General features: G+C 40.0%; 2 protein-coding genes across 8 annotated transcripts in view; one reads left to right on the top strand and one right to left on the bottom strand.

Moving 5' to 3' along the window:
- The window catches only part of sema5ba (sema domain, seven thrombospondin repeats (type 1 and type 1-like), transmembrane domain (TM) and short cytoplasmic domain, (semaphorin) 5Ba), a 170,846-nt gene extending 159,696 nt beyond the window's left edge, over window positions 1-11,150 (bottom strand). For 2 of the 7 annotated variants that reach the window (XM_067604429.1, XM_067604434.1), the window contains exon 1: window positions 10,659-11,147. The gene's annotated coding sequence lies outside the window, so the exon portion shown is untranslated. Of the gene's footprint in view, window positions 1-10,658 lie in introns of all 7 variants that reach the window. The other 5 variants (XM_067604433.1, XM_067604435.1, XM_067604432.1 and 2 more) reach the window with 4 other exon arrangements.
- Window positions 11,151-12,154: 1,004 nt separating this feature from the next.
- The window catches only part of pdia5 (protein disulfide isomerase family A, member 5), a 76,966-nt gene continuing 67,978 nt past the window's right edge, over window positions 12,155-21,142 (top strand). Inside the window, exon 1 of the mRNA XM_067604428.1 lies at window positions 12,155-12,277. Within this exon, the coding sequence (XP_067460529.1) occupies window positions 12,212-12,277 (66 nt within the window). The 5' untranslated portion in view covers window positions 12,155-12,211. The remainder of the gene's footprint in view (window positions 12,278-21,142) is intronic.

Genomic DNA, 21,142 nt, shown 5'->3' with positions numbered 1-21,142 from the left:
AATAGTCTGGTCTGATTGTCTGAGAGAATGCTGAGATGTTTTGGCATTTGAGATGTGAAATAGGCCTATAGCCACCACACAAAAGACTATGTAGCCTCTGTTATTGCTTCTCTTTGTCACTCATTCCTCAATTCAAAACCACGCCGCGTCTTGTACACATACAAACACTGAACACTGATTTTTCAAATAAAATTGACCTGAGGCCTCAAAAGCACATTGTGGGAATATTGAACATAGTATGAACAATATATGAAAGATAATATCATCAAGTGGAAGCTTTTTTTCACTGTGAAGGTATGGAATATATTAAAAACTGTGAACATATAACGGTTTTTCAGATTTCAGTGTGGTAGCTGAGGAGATGTGTTATTATGCGGTACAACATGCAGGCATTGTGTCCACAGGTTAGGGCCAGTAATAACACATGCAGGATAAAACATTTAGAGGCACTAGATCCTAATGAGGGAGGATGAACATAATGATCAGCAGTGTTGGTGTTTCTGTATACTGCAGCGCCTTTGATTGTCCTGTTGCTACACTTGTCATTGAACCTGTCCATGTTGTGTTCAAGGGCTATTTGTGATGTACACTCTGCTCTGCAGTTCACTGTATGATGACATGTGAATTGGAAGTCTGATATAATGTTGTGCCAGGAGTAAGATGAGATGGGAAAAATAAGGACTGGTCTGAAATTGGCAGTAAAGTTACCTGCAGCTGAGATCATTTTTGGGGGTAGCTGTGTAGCTGTGGGGAAACTTGCGTGTGTGTGTGTGTGTGTGTGTGTGTGTGTGTGTGTGTGTGTGCTTTCTTTAAAATAAATCCAAAAAATACAGAAACAATGGTGAAGTCATTTTTGCAAAATCAGCACAAGATAAAGCTGGATAATTAACCAAATGTATCAAATTACCAACATTGTCAAACTTTCAAGAAATCTGTAAGATCCCATTTTTTTAAAATTCAGAATATCTAGCTACAACATCCAACAGCATAACCAAAAGTTCAAACAACCAATCAGCCAACAATTCTGTCAAGAAGTCCAGAATCAGGTCCGAGCCAATGCAAGAAAGAACATATCATGCACTAATGTATTTTTTAAAGTTTACATTTATCACTATCAAGATAAATGTAGAAAATTCATCAAGATTTTAGGTCATATAGTCCAGCTGTACTGCTAAATTATTGTTTCCCCTCCCTGGTCACCTTCTACTCTCCAGTGAATGAAGCCACTCCAGCCAATTCTGAAAAAGTGACAACAGCTCTCATGGAATTTAGCGCTGCAAAATCACGGCTCATACTGCTCATACTGCAAATCACACCCTGACATGTGGTTGTCCAATTACACGCGCTACAGGAATGGACGGCTGTGGGGTAACAGTGAAAGCGGGACCAGCTGCCTGCTATCGCTAACTGCTGATTTTCTGGCCATTACTGCAAATGCACAAAGCCAAAACAGACACACATATGCATGCATGGGCGCAAACACATGGATATACAAACAAACCGACAGGCGCATTCACAAACACCAGACTGCTGACCAACAGAGATGCATGTGCTGTGCTCTCTAATGAGCTAGTTATACGACGAGTTAATCAAAGTCTGATACTGGAAACAAACCAATGCTAATAAAACTTTAGGTAAACACATCAAGAGGTCTGAGCTGGGCTTTAGCTAATAGCCTCCAAACCCACTGGTGTTGTTGAGATGCCTGAATAATGACTGCATTTTGCAATACTAATAATCCCAAAAACACAATAGCAAAATTGCTCAAATATATTATTAAGTCTTTTTCCTGTCAGTGTGTATATACATGCTGGATAAATACCACAGGAGTTGCAAAATAAAGCAATAAGCTAAGAAGTGTTTTATAAAAGCAATAAGCCCCAAGAGGCTTGGTTTACAGTGATTTTACAACAGCTAAGCTTATCTTAGGCAGGACATGGAGCAGGAGTAGACATTGTTAGGCACTCCACTCCACGTCATGCATAACAATTATATGATGATTATTAACATTTATCTGGATATTGCCATTAATTGTGCAATTGTTGAAGTAATGTCCAATCATGTTGGAACTCTTCTCTGCTGGCACAGAGGTGTTTGACTCTGGACAGGTGCATTTTAATTGCACATTGCCAGAAGCAAGGATATTACTGCAGCATCTTCTCTTGTTGTAGTTTGGGGCGCCAGTAAGATTGCAGGGACAATTCACATTTATGCCCCGTCACTGACATGATTTCTCTTTCCTCTAGGCCAGCATCAGGGAGTTTCTGTACAGCGGTGCTTTGCAAGCAGCGGTTGGTGTAAATTGTCTCGGTGCCGGCTGCTTTACAAATCCGTGGCACCATGGAGCCGAGGAAGTTCACCCTCATGGGCTCTCTAGTATACCTGATGTTAGGAGAAAGAAAAAATGTTCCCATCATGTTGCATTTACATTATAACCACATATGTGTCTACCATCAGCAGCTGTTATGCTCACTTTCCCCTATAGCCATATCATTTTTGTTAAAGTGTAGAGTAACCAAGCTGCACTGTAACAAAAGAAGAGCTACATCATTAACTTACCATAGATCGATAGTGTAGTCTGTCTGCTTTTGGATGGAGATAAAAGGCCGATGGATTGGGCGGCAGCAACCAGAAGTATTTCTCCAGTGAAGTGACTGCTCTAACATAAATCCCTTTAGGCTCTCTTTGTTTCTTCCGCTGGCAATTTTTGTGTTTTTTGTGCATTCATTAAATTATAGCGTTACATATTTCTGACCGTTCTCGTCTTGGCGGATGATAAATGATTCAGGCTTCAGTTGGCGGTTGCCCTCTTTATCTCTGCATCCCATATGCAGCTGCACATCCAACCAGACTTTGTTGTCAAGACCCTCAGGTGTGTTTGGATTCAGTGCCTGAGAGTGTTTGATTTTCTGAAAGTCTGCCTCCGTTAACACTTGGCGGTGGGATGTTTTGTCACATACTTCTTGGTAAAGTTTTCTCACTATTCCAATGAAAATGTTGTTGCTGGTGATTCAGGATCGTTCAACAGACACCAGGAAGATCAGTGGATCATTGATGTACCGGTTAAGCCCCGCACATAAGCCAACATAATTGCTGAAACAACACGGTTCACCTTTCCTGTTTTTTACAGTGGAATAAAACTGACAGAGAGTCTGGTTTAGCTCCATTTTGGTGATTGATTTAAAATCAATAGCCAGATCTTTCCTGGCACACAGGTCTGAAAATAGTGAATGGACCACATAATCTGCTTAATGGTCCTGGCTTCATTTCTTGACTTTTCCTGCTCTTCAGTTTCTCTTTAATTTCAGCATGTCTCCTTTCTTTTTGATCTTCCTCCTCTATCCTGTCCAACTCTTTCCACCAGTCATCCACACTTAGCTTACCCGCTAAATCAAAATTCACGTCAAAATCTGACATTTTGAAACAGTTTGTTTGGCGTAGTAATATTGATGTAATACGGTCACAGGTGTGTGTTTGTGGAGTATTTTACAACAGCTTTGAACGCAGCCTAGCCAATCATAATCAAGGACCGGAACTATCCTTTTTATAATGTGTCTTAATCCAAGCCTTGTTTGGAGGGCTTACTGCAAAGCTATTACTTCACTGAGCACAGACTTAAGAAAGGAGTTTAGTTCTCATCCTGTGACTCCATTTGGAAGAGGTATAACCATTTGAGAGGGTACGCCAGGGTAAAAATGAGCCTTATTCCATTAGAAGGGTCTCTTAAAGCAGTGCACAATGAGGCTTTTGGGAGTAAAATACCTGAAACCCAGAGATCTTTGAGAAGAATGCAGGCGACTCAAAGCAAAAGTAAGGGTTTTATGAAGGCACTTTACAACACACGTGTAATATACACAGTAGTATGTATGCAATATTACCATCTGAATGTCATGTTTATAAAATAATACACATGTCTATTAAAGATATGATACTTTTAGCAGCACATTTTTGTCAGAATAGGACTTCTGACAAGGTTTAAGAAAATGTTCACCATTATTACTTTGCCTACTGTTGCCAATTTATTGCAAAATGAATACACAACTATGTGTGAAGGTAGCTTTTGTTCCCCTTTTACTTTCATATCGATATAAACAGGTGACAAATTAAAGGAATATCATGAATAAATAAGTGGAGAAAAATCAGAAAATCAGATGTTTCCGTACAGATCTGAGAGATCACAAGTATGAAAATGATGTGAGTGATGTGAGATATTACAACACCAAATGAGGAAATATGTTTTGGAAGAATGGTGTTCATGCCTTCAGTAGAGTTTAGAGACTCGATAAATCAATGACAAGCAGAGCTATATATAGCTGAAACAAAAGCTTTATGTGGGTTTTTCCTTTATTTCATCATCTGTCTGTTTGTTGATTTAATGTGATGACATAACTATCATGATTTCAGATGATATCAACACAAAAGAAAATCTGGTGAAAGAAAAACATTAGTAATGGGAAAATTATGCTTAACGGGAAGAGAAACTCATACTTCATTACAATGGTAATGTCAGATAAATAGAAACTTGAAGCAAGTACTGATACCTGATTTGTTGTGAGTACCTCCCATGACGACCCATGTGAGTGTTTTCTGATCTGCCACCTCTATTATTATGTTAAAGCATCTAAAACTACTTGGTTATGGTTAGAGAAGATGGCAGTCATGCTTAAAGGAGGCCAACTTTGATTGTTTGACAGGAGACAGGGCATGAACCCTGACCTCCCTAAGAGATTTGCAGAAATATGACATCACACTACTTCCTCTTTTGTAACTGAGACGAGAGAGTAATTTGTTACACAAATGCAAGCTGTAAGAAAAGGTAAACATACTGCAGATTGTTTTAATAATTTCACTAAATGACCAATGCTGCCATTTTTCTGGAGAACTTAAATTTTTTGTCACTAAAATTGTATCATTCAGCCTTTAAGACCAGAAAAAACATGTTAAAACTATTTCACAGTATTTTGATAACCTAAATTTGAGATTTGAGACAATTTTACAAAAGTAATATTATATCAATATATAACCCAGCCCAACTCAATTCAAAATCACAATAGATTCTCTAATAAGAGACTCCAGGAAACTGTTTGTGAGATATTTCAAGGACTAACATGAGAGACCTCTCTAGTGGCTTGTAAAGGAAAAACAGACAACCTGAGAGCCCGTCCAGCTCACAGAGCCAGTGGTTCAGAGAGGTATTAAAGCAGCGGAGTGGGGACAATGTTCCCACCGTCCGCACAATGGGCTCAACACCCATCTTCCAACCCAGTCCTCCAGGTCACATCAAGCCTTGAATAAGCCCCCTTCCTAAAGCTTCTGGGGGTTTCAGCCATGCGTCCAGAGCATCAATGGGAATAGTGTTCCTCCCCCTACAATGGCCAAATCAACTGTGGGAGCACTTTCTCCTCCTTTCGCGCCCCTTTTATTCTCGCCCTGCTCAGACCTTGCCGGCGCTGAACAGAGGAGGGACGGGAGAGAAAAGGCACATGCCTTCACGTCCGCTTCGCACACATACAAAGGGAAAAATCAAATTGCTCAGACATGCACGCATGCGCACACGCATGTATGAGCGCATGCTTGCACACACCACACACTCACACCTCATTTAATACCGAGAGTGTGTGAAAAGAAGGAAAACACTGAATAGTTTGACGCTGTAAGGAAAACACCTCCGGAAAAACTGTCCTTCGAATGACTAATAGAGGAGGAAAAACAATGCAACTGTATCTTCTCATGATGATTTTCAATCAAGCTAGGACCGCAATAAATGACTGTTTTTATTATTCATTAAACTGACATTGTTTTTTAAATGAACTGATTAATCATTTAGTCTATAAAATCTCCCAGAGCCCGAGGTGACGTCTTCAAATTGCTTCTGTCTGCGTCTTCTGTCTGAACAGTCACAAACCAAAGACTTACAATTATATAAAACAGAGAAAACTAGCAAATCCTCACATTTAAGAAGATGGAAACAACAAATGTTTGAAATAAATGCCCTAAATGATGTTCCTATAAACTAGTTGATTAATCAAATAGTCCTTTTAGAACATTTAGTTATTCACTGGAACATTTTTCTCTCTCATCTTATTCTTCTGCTCTACATCCTGCTTGCCCTTTTCATATTCTCCTCTGTTTGCAAAGATGCACTAATAACAACACAGGGAAAGGGAGCACAAACAACGACGATAACGTTCCAGAAACAAATTGAGCCTGTTGGGTCGCATCAGACATTAATTAGCGGGGTTGCAGACAGAGTACGGAGACGATGCAGCCGTATCGGATTTCACAGACGGCGAGGTTGCATGTCGAGGCAGAGAGAGGCCAGGTTACAAACAAACAGACACCGCTCTGCGCTGAAGGCCACGCCAAGTGCACTCTGCATTCAGAAACAATGAGAGCCCGACCTGGGAGGCTGAGGGGACCCAGACAGACGTCGTGGAATTATTCATTTCCACCCACCGGCTCAGACTGCACCACACAGACTGCTGGCCTCCCACTGCTGATGGATCAAACTGTCTGGTTAGTACACATCCACCATCGAAACTGCTCCATCATGAGGGTGAACTGATGCAGATTGTCATCAAGGTGCTGGTGGAGTGAGGCAAAGCTACTCCTGGCAGTAAAATTGGCAACACATCACCCTCACAAAAAAAAAAAAAAAAAAAACCCAGGTTCAAGTCAAAATTTACATGTTTGTGCACAAGTTGTCAAATCACTGAAAAATGATTTCATTTCAAATAAAACGAGGAGTGCTCAGGCGCAGGACCTCAATCAGGCTTCGGAGAGAGAGTGAATGGAAAATGGCTAAATTTATGCCAGCCCTGTGGGACGACGTAATCACATTCAGGTGACAAGGCAGCAGAGCTTTGTATTCTGAGTATAAAGACCACAGTGAATATTGTTGCGAGGATTGCCACTACAAGCCACGGTGCCTGAAGCTGTGATTTCAAATCTGGCATTATGTTTACATAACATAAAGCAACAGACACTCCAATATGACTGCAGCGTTCTGAAAATGACAGTATAGAGAGAGAGGAATCATCTCTCTCTGTGTGTTCCTTCACTCTCTTTGAGACATCTTAACACAAACACGGTATGTTTTCTGCTCTCTCTCTGCATGCGGACAGCTTTGTTTTTCCTCAGTGTGCCCTGACCTAATTATCATGTGAATCCTGCTCAAGAAGGCCACTTTAAAAGTCTAAAATGCCTCACTTTCACATACCAGGCACAAGCTTTGCAAAAAGGAAAGCAAAATCAAGATCAATGGTCGGTGGAGCACGTCACAGCCAGCCACTCGCTGCCTCGCAGCGGTCCTCAGAGCATCCTCCCTGGATTTAAAGCATGGAGACGCATCTTTGTCATGGTCGCTCTCAAGTTAGAATTCAGAAAAAAAAAAAAAAAAGAGCATGAGTTGTCACAGCGTGTAAATGAAACCGAGGTCTGGTCCATATGAGTGTACACTTGACATGTGTGAAAAGCCAAACAGCTGAATGACACACTAACAGCAGAATTGCTGTAGAAGTTGTCACTTTCCGCTTTCCGCCTTGGTCGGTGAAAAGCCGCATCTTGAAATGACAAAACAGTCTGTCAGCACTGGGGAGACAGATTACTTCCCCTTAAATATAACTGATTTGTCCTTAATTTCTACTTTTATAGACCCTTTGATAGATATGTGAAGGACAACAGTATGAAAAGCAGCAGCACAGAATGTTCAGCTCAGACCAGCCTGAATCATACTTGTTATCTGTATCTGTCTGTTATCTCTTCACACACTCACACACACACGCTCACACATTTGCACATTTGTGAGGGTCAGAGCCATCTTGAACATTTTTTTTTCTTTGAGAGGTAATATCGTACAGAGGAGAGGAGTCAGATCAAGTTCTTGAGACATTAATCTTTCATATCCGTTTGTCCCCTCTCAAATGATGCCCTGACAACAGAAATAATCCACATGGCACACTTAAAATATGCATCATTAAAAATTTGATGAAGAGGCTGCCGGCTCATCTATTCCACACCTATCATATTTGTTAATGAAAATGAATTATTCATCCCAACATCAGATACCATGAAGAGACGCAGACCTTTATATAAGCAGAAACAAAACACTTGCAGACACTGTAGCTGCAAGGACAAGAAAGAGAAAGTGACTAGAGGTGGTCTAAGAGGAGTATGGGAGGGGGGGCGTCCCATCCCGTCCAGTTTTTGTTTTGTTTTGGATCTCTTTTGCTCTGCTGGTCTGGTTCCCCCCACCAGGACCTGTCAAGAGCCCTCATAAGTTCATCAAAGATGAAAACCTGCTTTCCATTTGAAAGGACTGACCCAGGATACTAAAAGCTCTTCAAATAACAAAAGCGTTAATCACCCATAAGACAAGCATGCGGGTCTGACAAAACCTGTAAGAATAAATGAATATCAATAAAGAGATGGGGGTGATATGGGACTTTCACGCGTGTTGATGAATGAACAAAATAAAAACAGGAGCTTCGCCAACTGCTGTTTAGAACTCCAGACGGACGGAATTAAGATGTGGTTCTGAATACGACAGGATCTCCTTCTGTGTTTAACTATTATTCTTCTGTACTGTGAGGGAAATAAGAGGAATAATAGCAAACTAATGATATGAATGTTTGCTTAATTTCATCACTAACTATAGTTGTAAAATGATTTTTAAGGCAACGATATAAATATTTCATTGGCTGTCTGTCATTGGCTTGTTTTAAAAAGAACCAAAGTGGTTTAATAAAACTTCACAGCAATACAAACTTATTATGTCATCTGACACATTTCCCAAAACTCGCAGCAGCCATACTCGGTTGCATTTGAGAGCCGTTTGAGTGTTAATGAATAATAAAGTGTCCTTCATAGATGCTGTTGAAGACAGTGTGCCACTGAGGCTCAATAAAATGTTGCAGATGAAAAAGAGCGCAGTTCTAAAAAAGCCTCTAAAAGCCCCAGTGGTGGTGGTTGCTGGTGGGGGAAAATAGCTTTCAAGTGTTTGATGAATTTAGTCGATTAAATGTGATATTTTAAGCCTTGAAAATGCTAACTGTGGAATAAATGTCTCTGAAAGCTGTCCACAACTGCCTGCAGATAAAAGCCTGTTCAACAGTACTTGACCTTTAATCACCTGACGCAAAATAAATTTAAAAAAAAAAAAAGCAATAATCCATTAAAGCAATGTCCCTTATATGTTTTCAGTAGTTCAAGCTTAGATACCTGCTTCATTTTTGCTCCAGTACAAAGACAAGCTCGTCTGCAGTGCTGTGTCTGTGTTCACTTGTGGAAAACACAGCAGATAGTCCAGCACATGATGCAGCAAACCTCACCTGGCAAGGTGTTATCACAGCTGCACAGTGCTGCTCAACACTGCCCTCTGTTGCTCTGCAACAACGCAGCCCGCCTCCCGCTCCAACAATGCACCTCAGAATTATCAACTTAAACACATACCGGAGGGAAATGTCCTCTTTTATAATACTGTCTTTCTTTGTTCGACATTCCCAGTCTGGGTAACTTTGTGCTGGACCCTCATCCTTCTATAAAAATCTACATCTAAATGTCTGAAGTGTCTGTATATATCGGACAGAAATGGGGAGCAATTCATCCAAGAGACAAGCTCATGAATAAAGACTTTCTGAGCTGATTTCCAGTGTTTTTATGCAGAATTACTCTCATAAAACGTTTGCGGGGATTTGGCAAGAATAGAGCAATGTAAAACATTTGGCATGTTGTGCGCAAAGCTGCATGCGCCGCGCGTAAAAGCCAATCTGTTAATTGGAATTGATAAGCAATGAGGTCATTGTGGGTAGTCTTAAGTCGGACAACAAAATTCTCTCTCAAAGTGCGCACAGAGGCGACAATATGATCCATTTTACACCGTATACATGTACCTCAAATGATGTTACCCCGTTTATATATGGACAAATTAAGAAAAAAATACAATTGAGACGCACAGCACCTAAACAATCCACTATTCCACAAGATCACATCAAAGATTTTTTTCCCCCTAAGGATAATTTTTAAAGTTCACATCCAGTCTGTGTCCTAACTGTAAGGCAGCGTGGCGCACAAAGTAAGTTTGAGACAGTGCTAATGTGGCAGGCAAAAGCAGCTCCTGCAGCCCACAAATGCTCCTCTGATCCTGGGATGAAACGTGAGTGGAAAGTAAAACTGGCGTGGCATAAAGGACCTGCTAACTGCTCTGAATAACACATGCTATATCAGCGGACAAATATTCACCTCGCCTGAAACAGTCAAAGTGGATAGAAGGACAGAAAAGTGTTTGACATTACGAATAAAAATCGCCACATTGCTCAAACCCTGCTCCGATAGAATAATGGTCCAGAGAAAAACGGACCCCACAGCATGGCAGAAAAAAAAGCTTTCGAGTAGCCAATCCATTGGTGACGGAGGGTTTTTTGTTTTATCAAAGCAGGTTACTCAAGCAAAAGCTGGCTTTTTTTTTTCTCCTGAGTCCTGTATAAAAAAATCCAACACCTCAATCAAAGTCGAGCAACATCCATTTCGCCTGTGACGGCAAATCTGGAGCGGGATACAAGCTGGAAACTGCTGCACAGCACACCCAAAAAGTGCTTTTGTGTCAGTCATTTCAGGTATTTAGCCTAACAAAAGAAAGAAAAAAGTGATTTTCCTTTTACCTTCGAAGATATTCCCCAAGTTGATGAGATTGCCAGGGGGAGATGAGGAGAGACTCGCACTCTGAGCAGCAGAGCTAGGTTAAGAGACGGGTTCTAGTGTTTTGTGTCCTCGGCGGCTGTGTGCGTCCCTCTCCGAGCGACCTGCAGCCGACAACTGCGCTCTGGCTCTCCTTGAGCGTCGGACGATACCACCGGGTTGAGAGGGGGACGGAGAGGGGGGAGGAGATGAGTGAGGGGGGAAGAGTAAGGAAATATGGGCCCGATTTGCAGGCGCAATAGGGGGGAAGTAGCCTACGCATGAACACCCCCGGAGAGCTGGAAGTGTCGCAACAGCGCGTCCGTCCAGCGCCAAAGCACTCAGTGTTTTAAGAGTGAATCACAGCTTGGACCTGAGAGACACACAACGGCTTCTGGGAGAGGTTGGCCATGATGTTGTTGTCTGGGACTCTACAGAAGGCTACCTGCAGCGTATGTGTGCAGGGGTAACCTGGCAATACAACTCCACTGGGCATTTAGGTGTTTTCTTTGCTGCTTTGTCCAGAGTAGACAGTGAAGCACAAACACTGAACAGTGACTTATGTCATTCTATTCTATTCTATTCTATTCAAGTCACAAAGCAGATGTTGGATATAAAAAGAGACTGAGAACGCAAACAATTAGTAGCCTATAAACCAAAGTCCATTCGGAAACCACCCATTTATAAGCTATGCTTTTTGTCCTTTTCTTCTTCCTTATTTATAGGCTACACCTCAGTTTATTACCTACAGTTGCCGACATCATGGGCAAACAGAATTAAAAGATAAGGTTACAGTAAATTTTTATTTATCGTTTTTATTGATTATATAGGGCGGGAAAATATGATTCATAGTAAGACATAATGATGAAATGTGCCGTTCATACCAAACGCCATTCAGCCACTCGTTGTTGTCTTTCTTTGTTCTTTGACAGCCTGTAAGTAGACTTACAAGAAAACTTCATTTGCAGTTTTGATTAAAATATGAGGTTACTGTAAATTTTTATTCTATCCAGCCTTTTCGTTTCAAATTTGATGCTGTCACAGGTGAATTTATTTGACTTCACTCCATTATAATATGGGCTATATAGTTTTATAGATCCAAGTTTTATTAGATTTTCAAATCTCTCATTTCTATGCTTCTGCTTTCAACTTTGGCCCAAGCGCTGCAAAAATCAGATACAGTGACAACCATTTCACAACTATAATCAAACCTAATAGTCCAAAGGAATGGAAGTAAAATGCTAATTAGGAGATTCAATCACAGGCCAATCTACTAATTACCCTCATATGTAATTAATTGCCCTTCAATAATGCTGCATTATGCTGATAAGAACAAAATCATGCAGACTACTTTCACACATTGCCGACAAATAACATGGAATGGTTCCCTGGCTTATCGGAGTCTTCTTAAAGGCTGCAGGTGCAATACTCCCGCCTCCTTCTCCTTTAAACTACACTTCCCATTGAGCCTTGCGCCGTGCCTGACTATCCGTGGAAAACCGATTGCGCCTGCGTATCCAGACGTGGCAACGGCATCATGGCCTCTTGGAACCGCTACGGGAGTCGGATGAGAGAGGCGAAAATGCTCATGTTGGTGCTTCTGGTGAGTCAAACGAACCTCTTCTGCATGTCGTAGAAACAGAGAAACGTCTCTGTCAGATTCCCGCGCGGGGCGGCGGGTGTTTGTGTCCGTTAAGGAATTCAGGAGGAAAAAAAAAATCCAAATAGCCCTTCAACGCGTCTGCTCGCCTGACCGTGCAGGCGGTAAAGTTGACAGCCCTTGACTGAACTTGCTGCTTAGGTTTTACTTGCTAGTCTAATGTGGGTGGACTTTAGTTTCTGTGGCGCAGGTAAAATCACAGGAATTATCGGTGCAACTGCCCACACTGAGCGGTGCTCTGACCCAACTGTCGCCTGTGTACACGGGGTCCCTCCCCGGTGTGTGAGCCTCAGCTACCGTCCTGAGAAACAGACCTGCTTCTAACTCACCTTTCTCTCTCGCCTAACATCACTCTTAAATTCATGATTTCATTCATGCGGTCGGTGAGGTTATAAGTTATCAACACAAGAGGACTCAGAGTTACAGGAACTCATCTGTACGGTCATGTGAGACTGTAAACGGAGCTCGAACTTTGACTTGCACAGAAGTCTTGGTCATTCAGTGGTGGGTGTGAGCTGTAGCTACTGTACTGTAACGATGTGTGTGTTTGTCTGAAGTGCTCTTTGGAAGAAGCATCCTTTTCATGTGATGTGATAGAACTGAATTGGTTGTGCAGCTTATACTAATCTTTAGTAATGGAAATGATTGTCTCCTGTACAATATCTAATCTAATATTTGGTTAATAAAATGTCAATAAATAGAGAAAAATGTACAATTTCAAAGGCCCAAGATGATGATGATCATGCCTGTTCAAAAATGTCTTCTTAATGACCATTAAACAATAGAGACTGGAGCCAAAGTATCAAATTTAATAGAATTTATTTTCTTGTACATGAAGGAGCGTTTCACAATGCAACACATAGGATTAGGTTACAAAGAAAAAGGCTCTATAACAGAGTTTTATACACCTGAAGTGGGCGTTACAGTTTTTTCTTAATCTATCAAATACAGACTTATAGATAACGTCATGTCTGTTTCCAATTCTCCTGTCCAGGGGCCAACTTGCCCAACTGACCCCCAGATGACATATCTCACCCTGTCTCCAACAAATTTAAATTTCTACATCTTCCTCTTTACAAATATATGTTGTAACATATAACGCTGAACTTCCTTTAACTTCAGCTGATTAGTCTGCTGATGTTGCAGTACAAGACGTATAGATTAAACAGTAACACTCATACACAGTGCAATCATCATTTTTATAACAATGCCTCTTGTTTTATCTGACCAACAGTCCCAAACCTCAAAATATTCAATTACAATGCAAATGTTTATTATTTTTGCTTGATTATTGACAATAAGGACTATATCAGTTAATGGTAAATGATCTAAACGCGAGGTCTACTTATTTAGCTGTTCTGGAGCTTTCGACTGTATCGCTCACTCTTGTTTAAACAGAGAAGAACATTAACCACATATGTGTCCCCACCCAAGGCTGAGAATAAATCACCACGCATGACTGCATCAGAGGTTTTGCATGTTTAGGCCCATTTGCTACAAATCACCTTTACTTAATGTCACAACTTTGCAAACCATGCTGCTGTGTTTTTCATTTCCGTTCATTTCTGTACAATATAAAAAAAAAAAAAAAAACAATTAGCAGACTCTTAAAATTAGCTGGAGTGAAGTAATTCATCATGTCAACATCTATTCTGCATTGGCTTTTGTTAAGGTCACATTGCTGTTGGGACAATAATGTCACGTCAGTGTGATGAATACTGAGACTTTTCCTGCTCCGCTTCCTGTTGTCCAGCAGCCTTTGCAAACAAGGGTGGTGCTGGGATGTGCTGTATATGTACTTAGACAGTGTCACACTATTTGATATGTTGGCTCTGCGCCAAAGCTGGTTGGGTTTGACATGAAGCGATGACTATGAGGTTAAAGTGATGACTTTCAGCTTAAACATGATGGTGTTCACAGCTACATCACATGACGTGTGTAGGAACTGTAACTCTATTTATGCATAATCCCCCCCTCCCCTCCCGCCGCCCCGAGTGAAATCCTCCATATTTAGCTTTCAATCTTTTGCAGTCAACGACGGTCTGAAGTCTGTGACCCAAAGACCTCATCAGACACTTGGTATTCACTGCTGATGCTCTGCCTGGTCTGTACTGCTGCCATCTCTTCACTTGTTGCTTATTTCAGTGGCTGTTGGCCTTCAGTCTGGCCTTCAGAGAGTGAAACACATGTCGGATGAACGTGAGCGCTGTAGCTTGCGATTTTGAATACTCAAGTGAACATTGTGGCAAATGCTGCAAGAATTAGATGATTAATCGATCGATCTATTAGAAGATTAACAGGACAGCAGCTCTGATAATTAATCACTAAAGTCATTTTCAAAGCAAAAAGTGCCACATGGTAGAAGCTTCCAGATTTACTGCTTTTTTTTGTTTCTCTTTTTTCATTGTAAAGTGAATTCTTTTAGTTTTTTGTCTGGAAAACTATGATGGACACTTGTCACTATGCTGTATATACAACCTTTTATTGACCTTTTATTACCTGCAGCCTTAATCAAATGTTAATGTTAGGTCTGCAACTGACGATCATTGTAGTTATCGATTAAGCTGTTGATTTCTCAATTAATCGATTAGTTGTTTGGTCTATAAAATGTCGAAATGGAGAAAAATGTTGATCACTCAAATGTCTTGTTTTGTCCTGACCAACAGTCCACATTCACTTTACTGTCATACAGGACTAAAGAAACCAGAAAATATGAACATTTGTGAAACTGGAGCCAGAGAATTATGATTTATTTGCTTAAAAAATGACTTAGAACGATTAATTGATTGGCAATTAATATAATAGTTGACAACTAATGTTTGCAGCTCTCGTCAGTGTCAGCCAGTGTTGCAGTAATGATTGTGAGAATCATCGGGATATTGAATTTGTCAGTATCACCCACCACTCGTTTCCTGTGTTGTTGAATAAACCTGTGTGTGTTTGCTGTGTGTTTGCTGTGTGTGTGTGTGTGTGTGTGTGTGTGTGTGTGTGTGTGTGTGTGTGTGTGTGTGTGTGTGTGTGTGTCTGGACTGGCCGGTAGCACTGTCAGGTGTTTAGAGGTGATTCCACCAGGGAGGGACAAACCACTGCAGCACTTTGTTGGAGAGCAGCTGTCTCGGTGGTGGAGGTCTGTGTGTCAAAACAATTTAATCCAAACTTCCTCCACAGATACAGACACACACACACACACACACACACACACACACACACACACACACAAATTGAACTATTTGCTTCGCCTGCCTACAGCTCATAAACTCAAGATGCTGTTGCCCTGTCAGTTATTATTATTATAATTTTTTTACCAGGCAAGAATAATAAATTTTTTGTCCCTGCCTCTTTTTTTTTTTTACTGGCATTTTGTGCAGAGATTCTCAGAATGAGCAGAGTCAGCAGCCAGTGGGGTGGGTGGCCCTTATTGATTTGCCACCAAAAACATGTTTGCTGGCATTTGGTCTTCGGAAAGTGAACTGTATACACTGTGCACGTACACACTCTCATAATTACACTTACAAAAGGCCCACAGTGCCTGCTTCATTTATGAATTCAAATAATATAAAACATTTCATTCCTGATCATTCTCTATTCAGTTTGGATTGAAGAAAATATTGCAACTTCAGATACCCAAAACGTTGGTTTGAATTTTGGGGAGCTCTCATCATGGTCCATGCAACAACCCGTGCACACTGTCTGCAACAGTGAACACACTATACATGTAGAACAGTGTATACATACAGAGCCGGTCCTAGACCTTTGGGGGCCCTTATCAGAATTTGGTTGGGGGCCCCTCTGACTGCCGTGCATTCTCAATACATACGGCACAGAAGCAACATCTCTTGTTTTTAAGTAGGACCTGATGAAAAACAATAACTACCTTCTAACTATTAAGACTATATATTATTATATCTACTATGTTGGATGTCTAACAGGAAAAATATGATGCCAGCAGTGGTACCGAGCTCCATGGCAAGACCCAAGAGACACTGATAAAGTGATAATCACTGACACACACCACTGATTCCAGTAAGGGTCCAGAGAGAGTGAGGCGTGATACCAGTTCCTCACACTCCTGTATTTTTTTCCAGCGCCTCACTAAGTGCACTTAATTAAATAAAAGCAAAGAGTGAAAAAACAAGATAATTTTATGTAAATAAATTACAGCTAAAAAGTAAAATACATTTTTAGATATAGAAGTTATTAATCTTATTCATTTGATAAATGACATGAATGATTATCTATTCATTTATATTAAAACCAGTTAGAACATCACTGTTAATACATCCTTTATTCTAAGACTAATACAAACAGCTTTCAACAGCTTCCAACTATCTTATCTATAACTGCACTACACTATTTGCACTATGTAGATAATTACACATGGATATGTATACAAGTTGATAAGTATTGTATAGTTTTTGCTCAGTATCTTTGTCTTTTTTGCTCTAAACTGCTATAATGGTACAATTTCCAGCTGGATGAATAAATGACTCTTTCTAGCAAGAAAAGCCAGTCACACATCAGATTTTCCAAGATTTTCTGGAACCCTAAACGGTGGCTAGTTGGACTTTTCTTACATCTATTTCAGGAGTTCAATGTCCTCACATGCCATTATTAAATAGAGGAAAAGTACATTCACCTTATTAACATGTATAAACTATTTGACTGCTAACTAGCATAGCTTGTAGCATATGCTTAGACGCTGCTTTATGTTGCAAACATTAGCTTGTAAAGTTTGTGTAACGTTGTGTTAGATAAAAAATTATCTACAGTGTTAATATTTCGATCGTCATTGAATGTAGGTGACTGCTGTAACGGTTATTTATCCAATTCATTAGCAACATGCTACATTCACTCAGGGGAGGAGGGCAGTCATAGTTGTGTTCCTGCAACAGCACTGCTGCATCAACACACTCCATTTCAACATCCGCCGTTTCCTCCACATCACAACAACTTCTTTTTGCCATTTGTGTCCAGTGTGGTTTATTTTCTCCCCTGTTATACCACAGAAATCCGGAAGTGACAGCCTGCGGTTTCAAATATTTGCAATAGGTGTTTCCCGTAATATGCACCCCTGCTGTGAAACGCACCCCCTTGCCCTAATATCACAACCAAACGAAGGAGGAAAACTATCTAACATTTGAATTCTTTGTGAAGGGAATAGAAGAGAAGAACATTAGTTATTTACACTCTTTAGATAACTGATGTTCTTCTCAACACAAAATCCTTAAAACACCTCATTTCATGACAGATAATAATGAACACAAACCAATACCTTTCTTATTCCATCACACTGCATTCTGTGGAAATATACCCCAGCTATAATTACAAAATGAAATAGATTTTTTCTGTGCTAATTGAAAGTATTTAAAAAAATTCAAATGTGCTTTTAATGGAGTTAGCCTGCTCATATAGGTCTAAAACAAAAGCCTTCTGATCCAGAATATCAGCTGTTCTACTATGTCAGGTCATGTAACCGTATAACCTCTATGTATCCCATGCGGGGGTGCATATTACAGCACATGAAAGAGGAATAGGAAGTCCCACAGACCAATGAGCCAATCATCAACAAGGAGCTGTAACTTATTCAAATTATCAGTTAATCTACCCATTGTTTGATTAATTGAGTTCCTTATGTATTGTTTGTTTTCTAAAATGTCAGAAGAAGACAAAACAATGCCCATCACAGTTCCCCAGAGCCCTGATTACAGATTCCAGATTACTTTTTTGTTCAACCAACATTTCAAAAACCTAAAATATTCAGTTTACAATGATATAACACAGAAAAGCAGCAAATCTTCACTTTTGAGAAGCTGGGACAAGTGAACATTTGGCATTTTTGTTTGGTAAACAGCAAAGTTATCGCCAATTAATCAATCATCCAATGAGTTAATCAATTAATTCATATTCATGTCTACTAGTGAGAGAGTAATGGATATCCACCAGATGAATAACATCACAACAAACAGACATACATGGATTACATGTTATGATTTATAAATCTATTAATGTAATTTTCAGCCAAAGCTAAAACTCAATGACATTAACAAGTACAAAGTATTTAACAGTGTTTTTGGCTGTGAGCTGCTTATCCCATAGAAATGCACTAATTGTGCTGCTAAACCAATCTCAACACTCAGCTCAACCTTTAAGCTGCACACACAACGGCTTCCATCCAAATGTCTCGAAGAATAAAACGGCAAATCCAATTGCCTTTGCTTTTCAGATAAGACGAACATGAACTTGAGGACAAGTTTACAACTCCCTCCAAACTGAGCTACTATGTACCAGTACAATCAGCCTTCCTGGTAATGATTATTGATAATGTGCACATTTTCATTAGAGCAAACTTTTAGAAAGCATCATTTAGGAATGAAAGTGTTTTGGTTTGAACTTTTGCCTACATAAATTAAGTCTATAATTGGCAAATTATGACTTAATTAAGTAAATCTGACTTGACATTTGATGCCAACTTTCAGTAGGCCGGATGATATGTTAGTATCCTCTCCCCTGACTTCCATCACCGATAGCTGAAATGTGATAGTTGCTAAAGCTGCTAATTGATTGCCCCTCTGCTCATTTGAGAGCTAAGAAGCCTCTAAATCAGCGCTCTGCCCGTGTTATCGGATGCTGCATCGCTTCCTTTACAATCAGCCGGTCCACACACACACACCAACACACACACACACACACCCGACTGGCTCATTAGTCAGAGGAAACTGAAGGCAAGTGCTTGACAAACACTGGTGTGATTTGTGCTGATTCAGATATGCCCCTAGAACTGGATGCCATTTATTAAGCAGATTTGTCACAGCAGATGGAGGGTGTGGGCTCGCAGGCAGGGGCTGGGCACCTGCTGCTTAGTAAGCGCCTACATTTTTTTAACAGCAACGTCACGGGACATACCTTTATGGCAGATAAAGGTCGATTGTATAAAGCATTATCGGATTTTCTCAGAGTTTGTCCTGCACTGAGTCATGTAATCACACAGTTTAAGAGTTATCACCTGCAGGGTCCGGGTGTGATCGATGATGAAAGCATTTCAGGTAGATCACCATTATGAGAATGGATTTTTGTTGAGAGGTCACAATTGGTACATGCCAGCTTGACATTTAAGCTGCTGTCTTATTGTGACCACCAGCAGAGGGAGTTGGCAGCTTTTCTGGCATTTGAACAGAACTCAGGTTTTGTGCACGGTTGCAACACTGTGGATTTGACAGGATCCTTTTCATTTATTGTTAGTAGAGCACAACCAATGTGTTGATAGATGAGCTGATATTGGTTGATGTTGGTTTATCACAGACTTATTCCAGTTCATCAGGTCCACCTATCTAAAACTAGATAGCCCTGTAATAAATCCTACCTACATGAAGGTTATCATGTTGAGTTTTTGTTGAAATTCTTTTAGAGAGGTGCTGATTTAAACGTTGTGGTTCTTTTGGAGGCTTCAGTTCGTGGTGCTGTTGAGTTGTACTGTGTCTGAAGTCTTTGGTGTCACAATATTTGGTAAAATTATAGGCCCATTAGGTCAGTGAAGCAAAGATCTTCTCAAGTCAACAGGTCTTAGCAAAACTAGATTCAACTTTGTAATTCAAATCTAATGGAAAACTATTCATGAGTTGAGCTATGCATCGTTGGTGTTTGTTAAAACTAGTCACCCTATCGATGCTTCTCACTTCTCTCGACTGTTACCTTATTTGAAGTTTATTTCCCAAGTTTGAGACAGCGTTCACTATTACTTTTTGTGGAATGAAATAGAAAATTGAAAATAAATACATGAAAATAAAAAGAAATAGGGCCGCAACTGATGATTATTTTCATTATGGATTAATCTGACAATTGTTTTTTTTAATTAATTGTTTTGTCTATTTAAAAAAATGCTTGTTTTAATTTCTTAGAGCTCATGGTGAAATCTTTAAATGTCTTGTTTTGTCCGATCAACAGCCCAAAATCCAAAAATATTCATTTTACTATCATGTATAACACAGAAAAGCCTCAAACCCCCACATTTGAGAAGCTGCCACCACCAAATGTTCGGCATTGTTTCTCAGAGAATGAGTGAAATGATTAACACAATAGTTGTGGATTCATTTCCTGTTGGGCAACGAATTGTTGCAGCTCTAAAAGGAACATGTTTCCATTTCACATCATTGCAAAATTGAAAACCTTTTGAATTTTTGACTGTTAATCAGACAATTTTGGACAACTTGTGATGTGACTTGTGGCATTTGTCATTATTTTTGACTTTTTATAGCCGATTGATTGGAAAATATAACCAGTGTATTATGAAAACAATTACTATTTGAATCCCTATAATGAAAACTGTTATCAACTCTTTGTTTCTATTGGGCTTCTATATTGAATTCAGACTGTATGCTGCTTACAGCTGAAGCTGCATCATGTGTTCCATTAAAGACAGTTAGTAATTCTGCTTGGTCTTTATAATGGATCATAGAGGACTGAGTGCATTATGGATTCAGTGTCAGAAACCATGCACATGTTCATGGAATTGGCATTGCACTTAGCGATGCTAATGAGGGTCATTTATTAGAAATTCAAGGAAAAAATACATCATGATGCCCTCGTTATAATGCATAAAATGCATATATGCATTTCACATAGATGTTATCATCCCAGACTGTACTTCCAAAGTCAGCGGGGGTATTGGATGTGAGAGACTTCAAAGTGCACCTCTTTTTTTTTCTTTTTTTTATAGAGGGCATGATTTTTTACCTTGCATCCATAGAAACCAACCTTCATTACCATCACTAAGTGACAGACTGAATCCAGGAATATGCTCATGTTTTTCAT

This window comes from Thunnus thynnus, chromosome 11, assembly GCF_963924715.1.
Source record: "Thunnus thynnus chromosome 11, fThuThy2.1, whole genome shotgun sequence".
In the NCBI taxonomy this organism is placed as follows: domain Eukaryota; kingdom Metazoa; phylum Chordata; class Actinopteri; order Scombriformes; family Scombridae; genus Thunnus; species Thunnus thynnus.
This window is presented reverse-complemented; position numbering and strand designations above follow the sequence as displayed.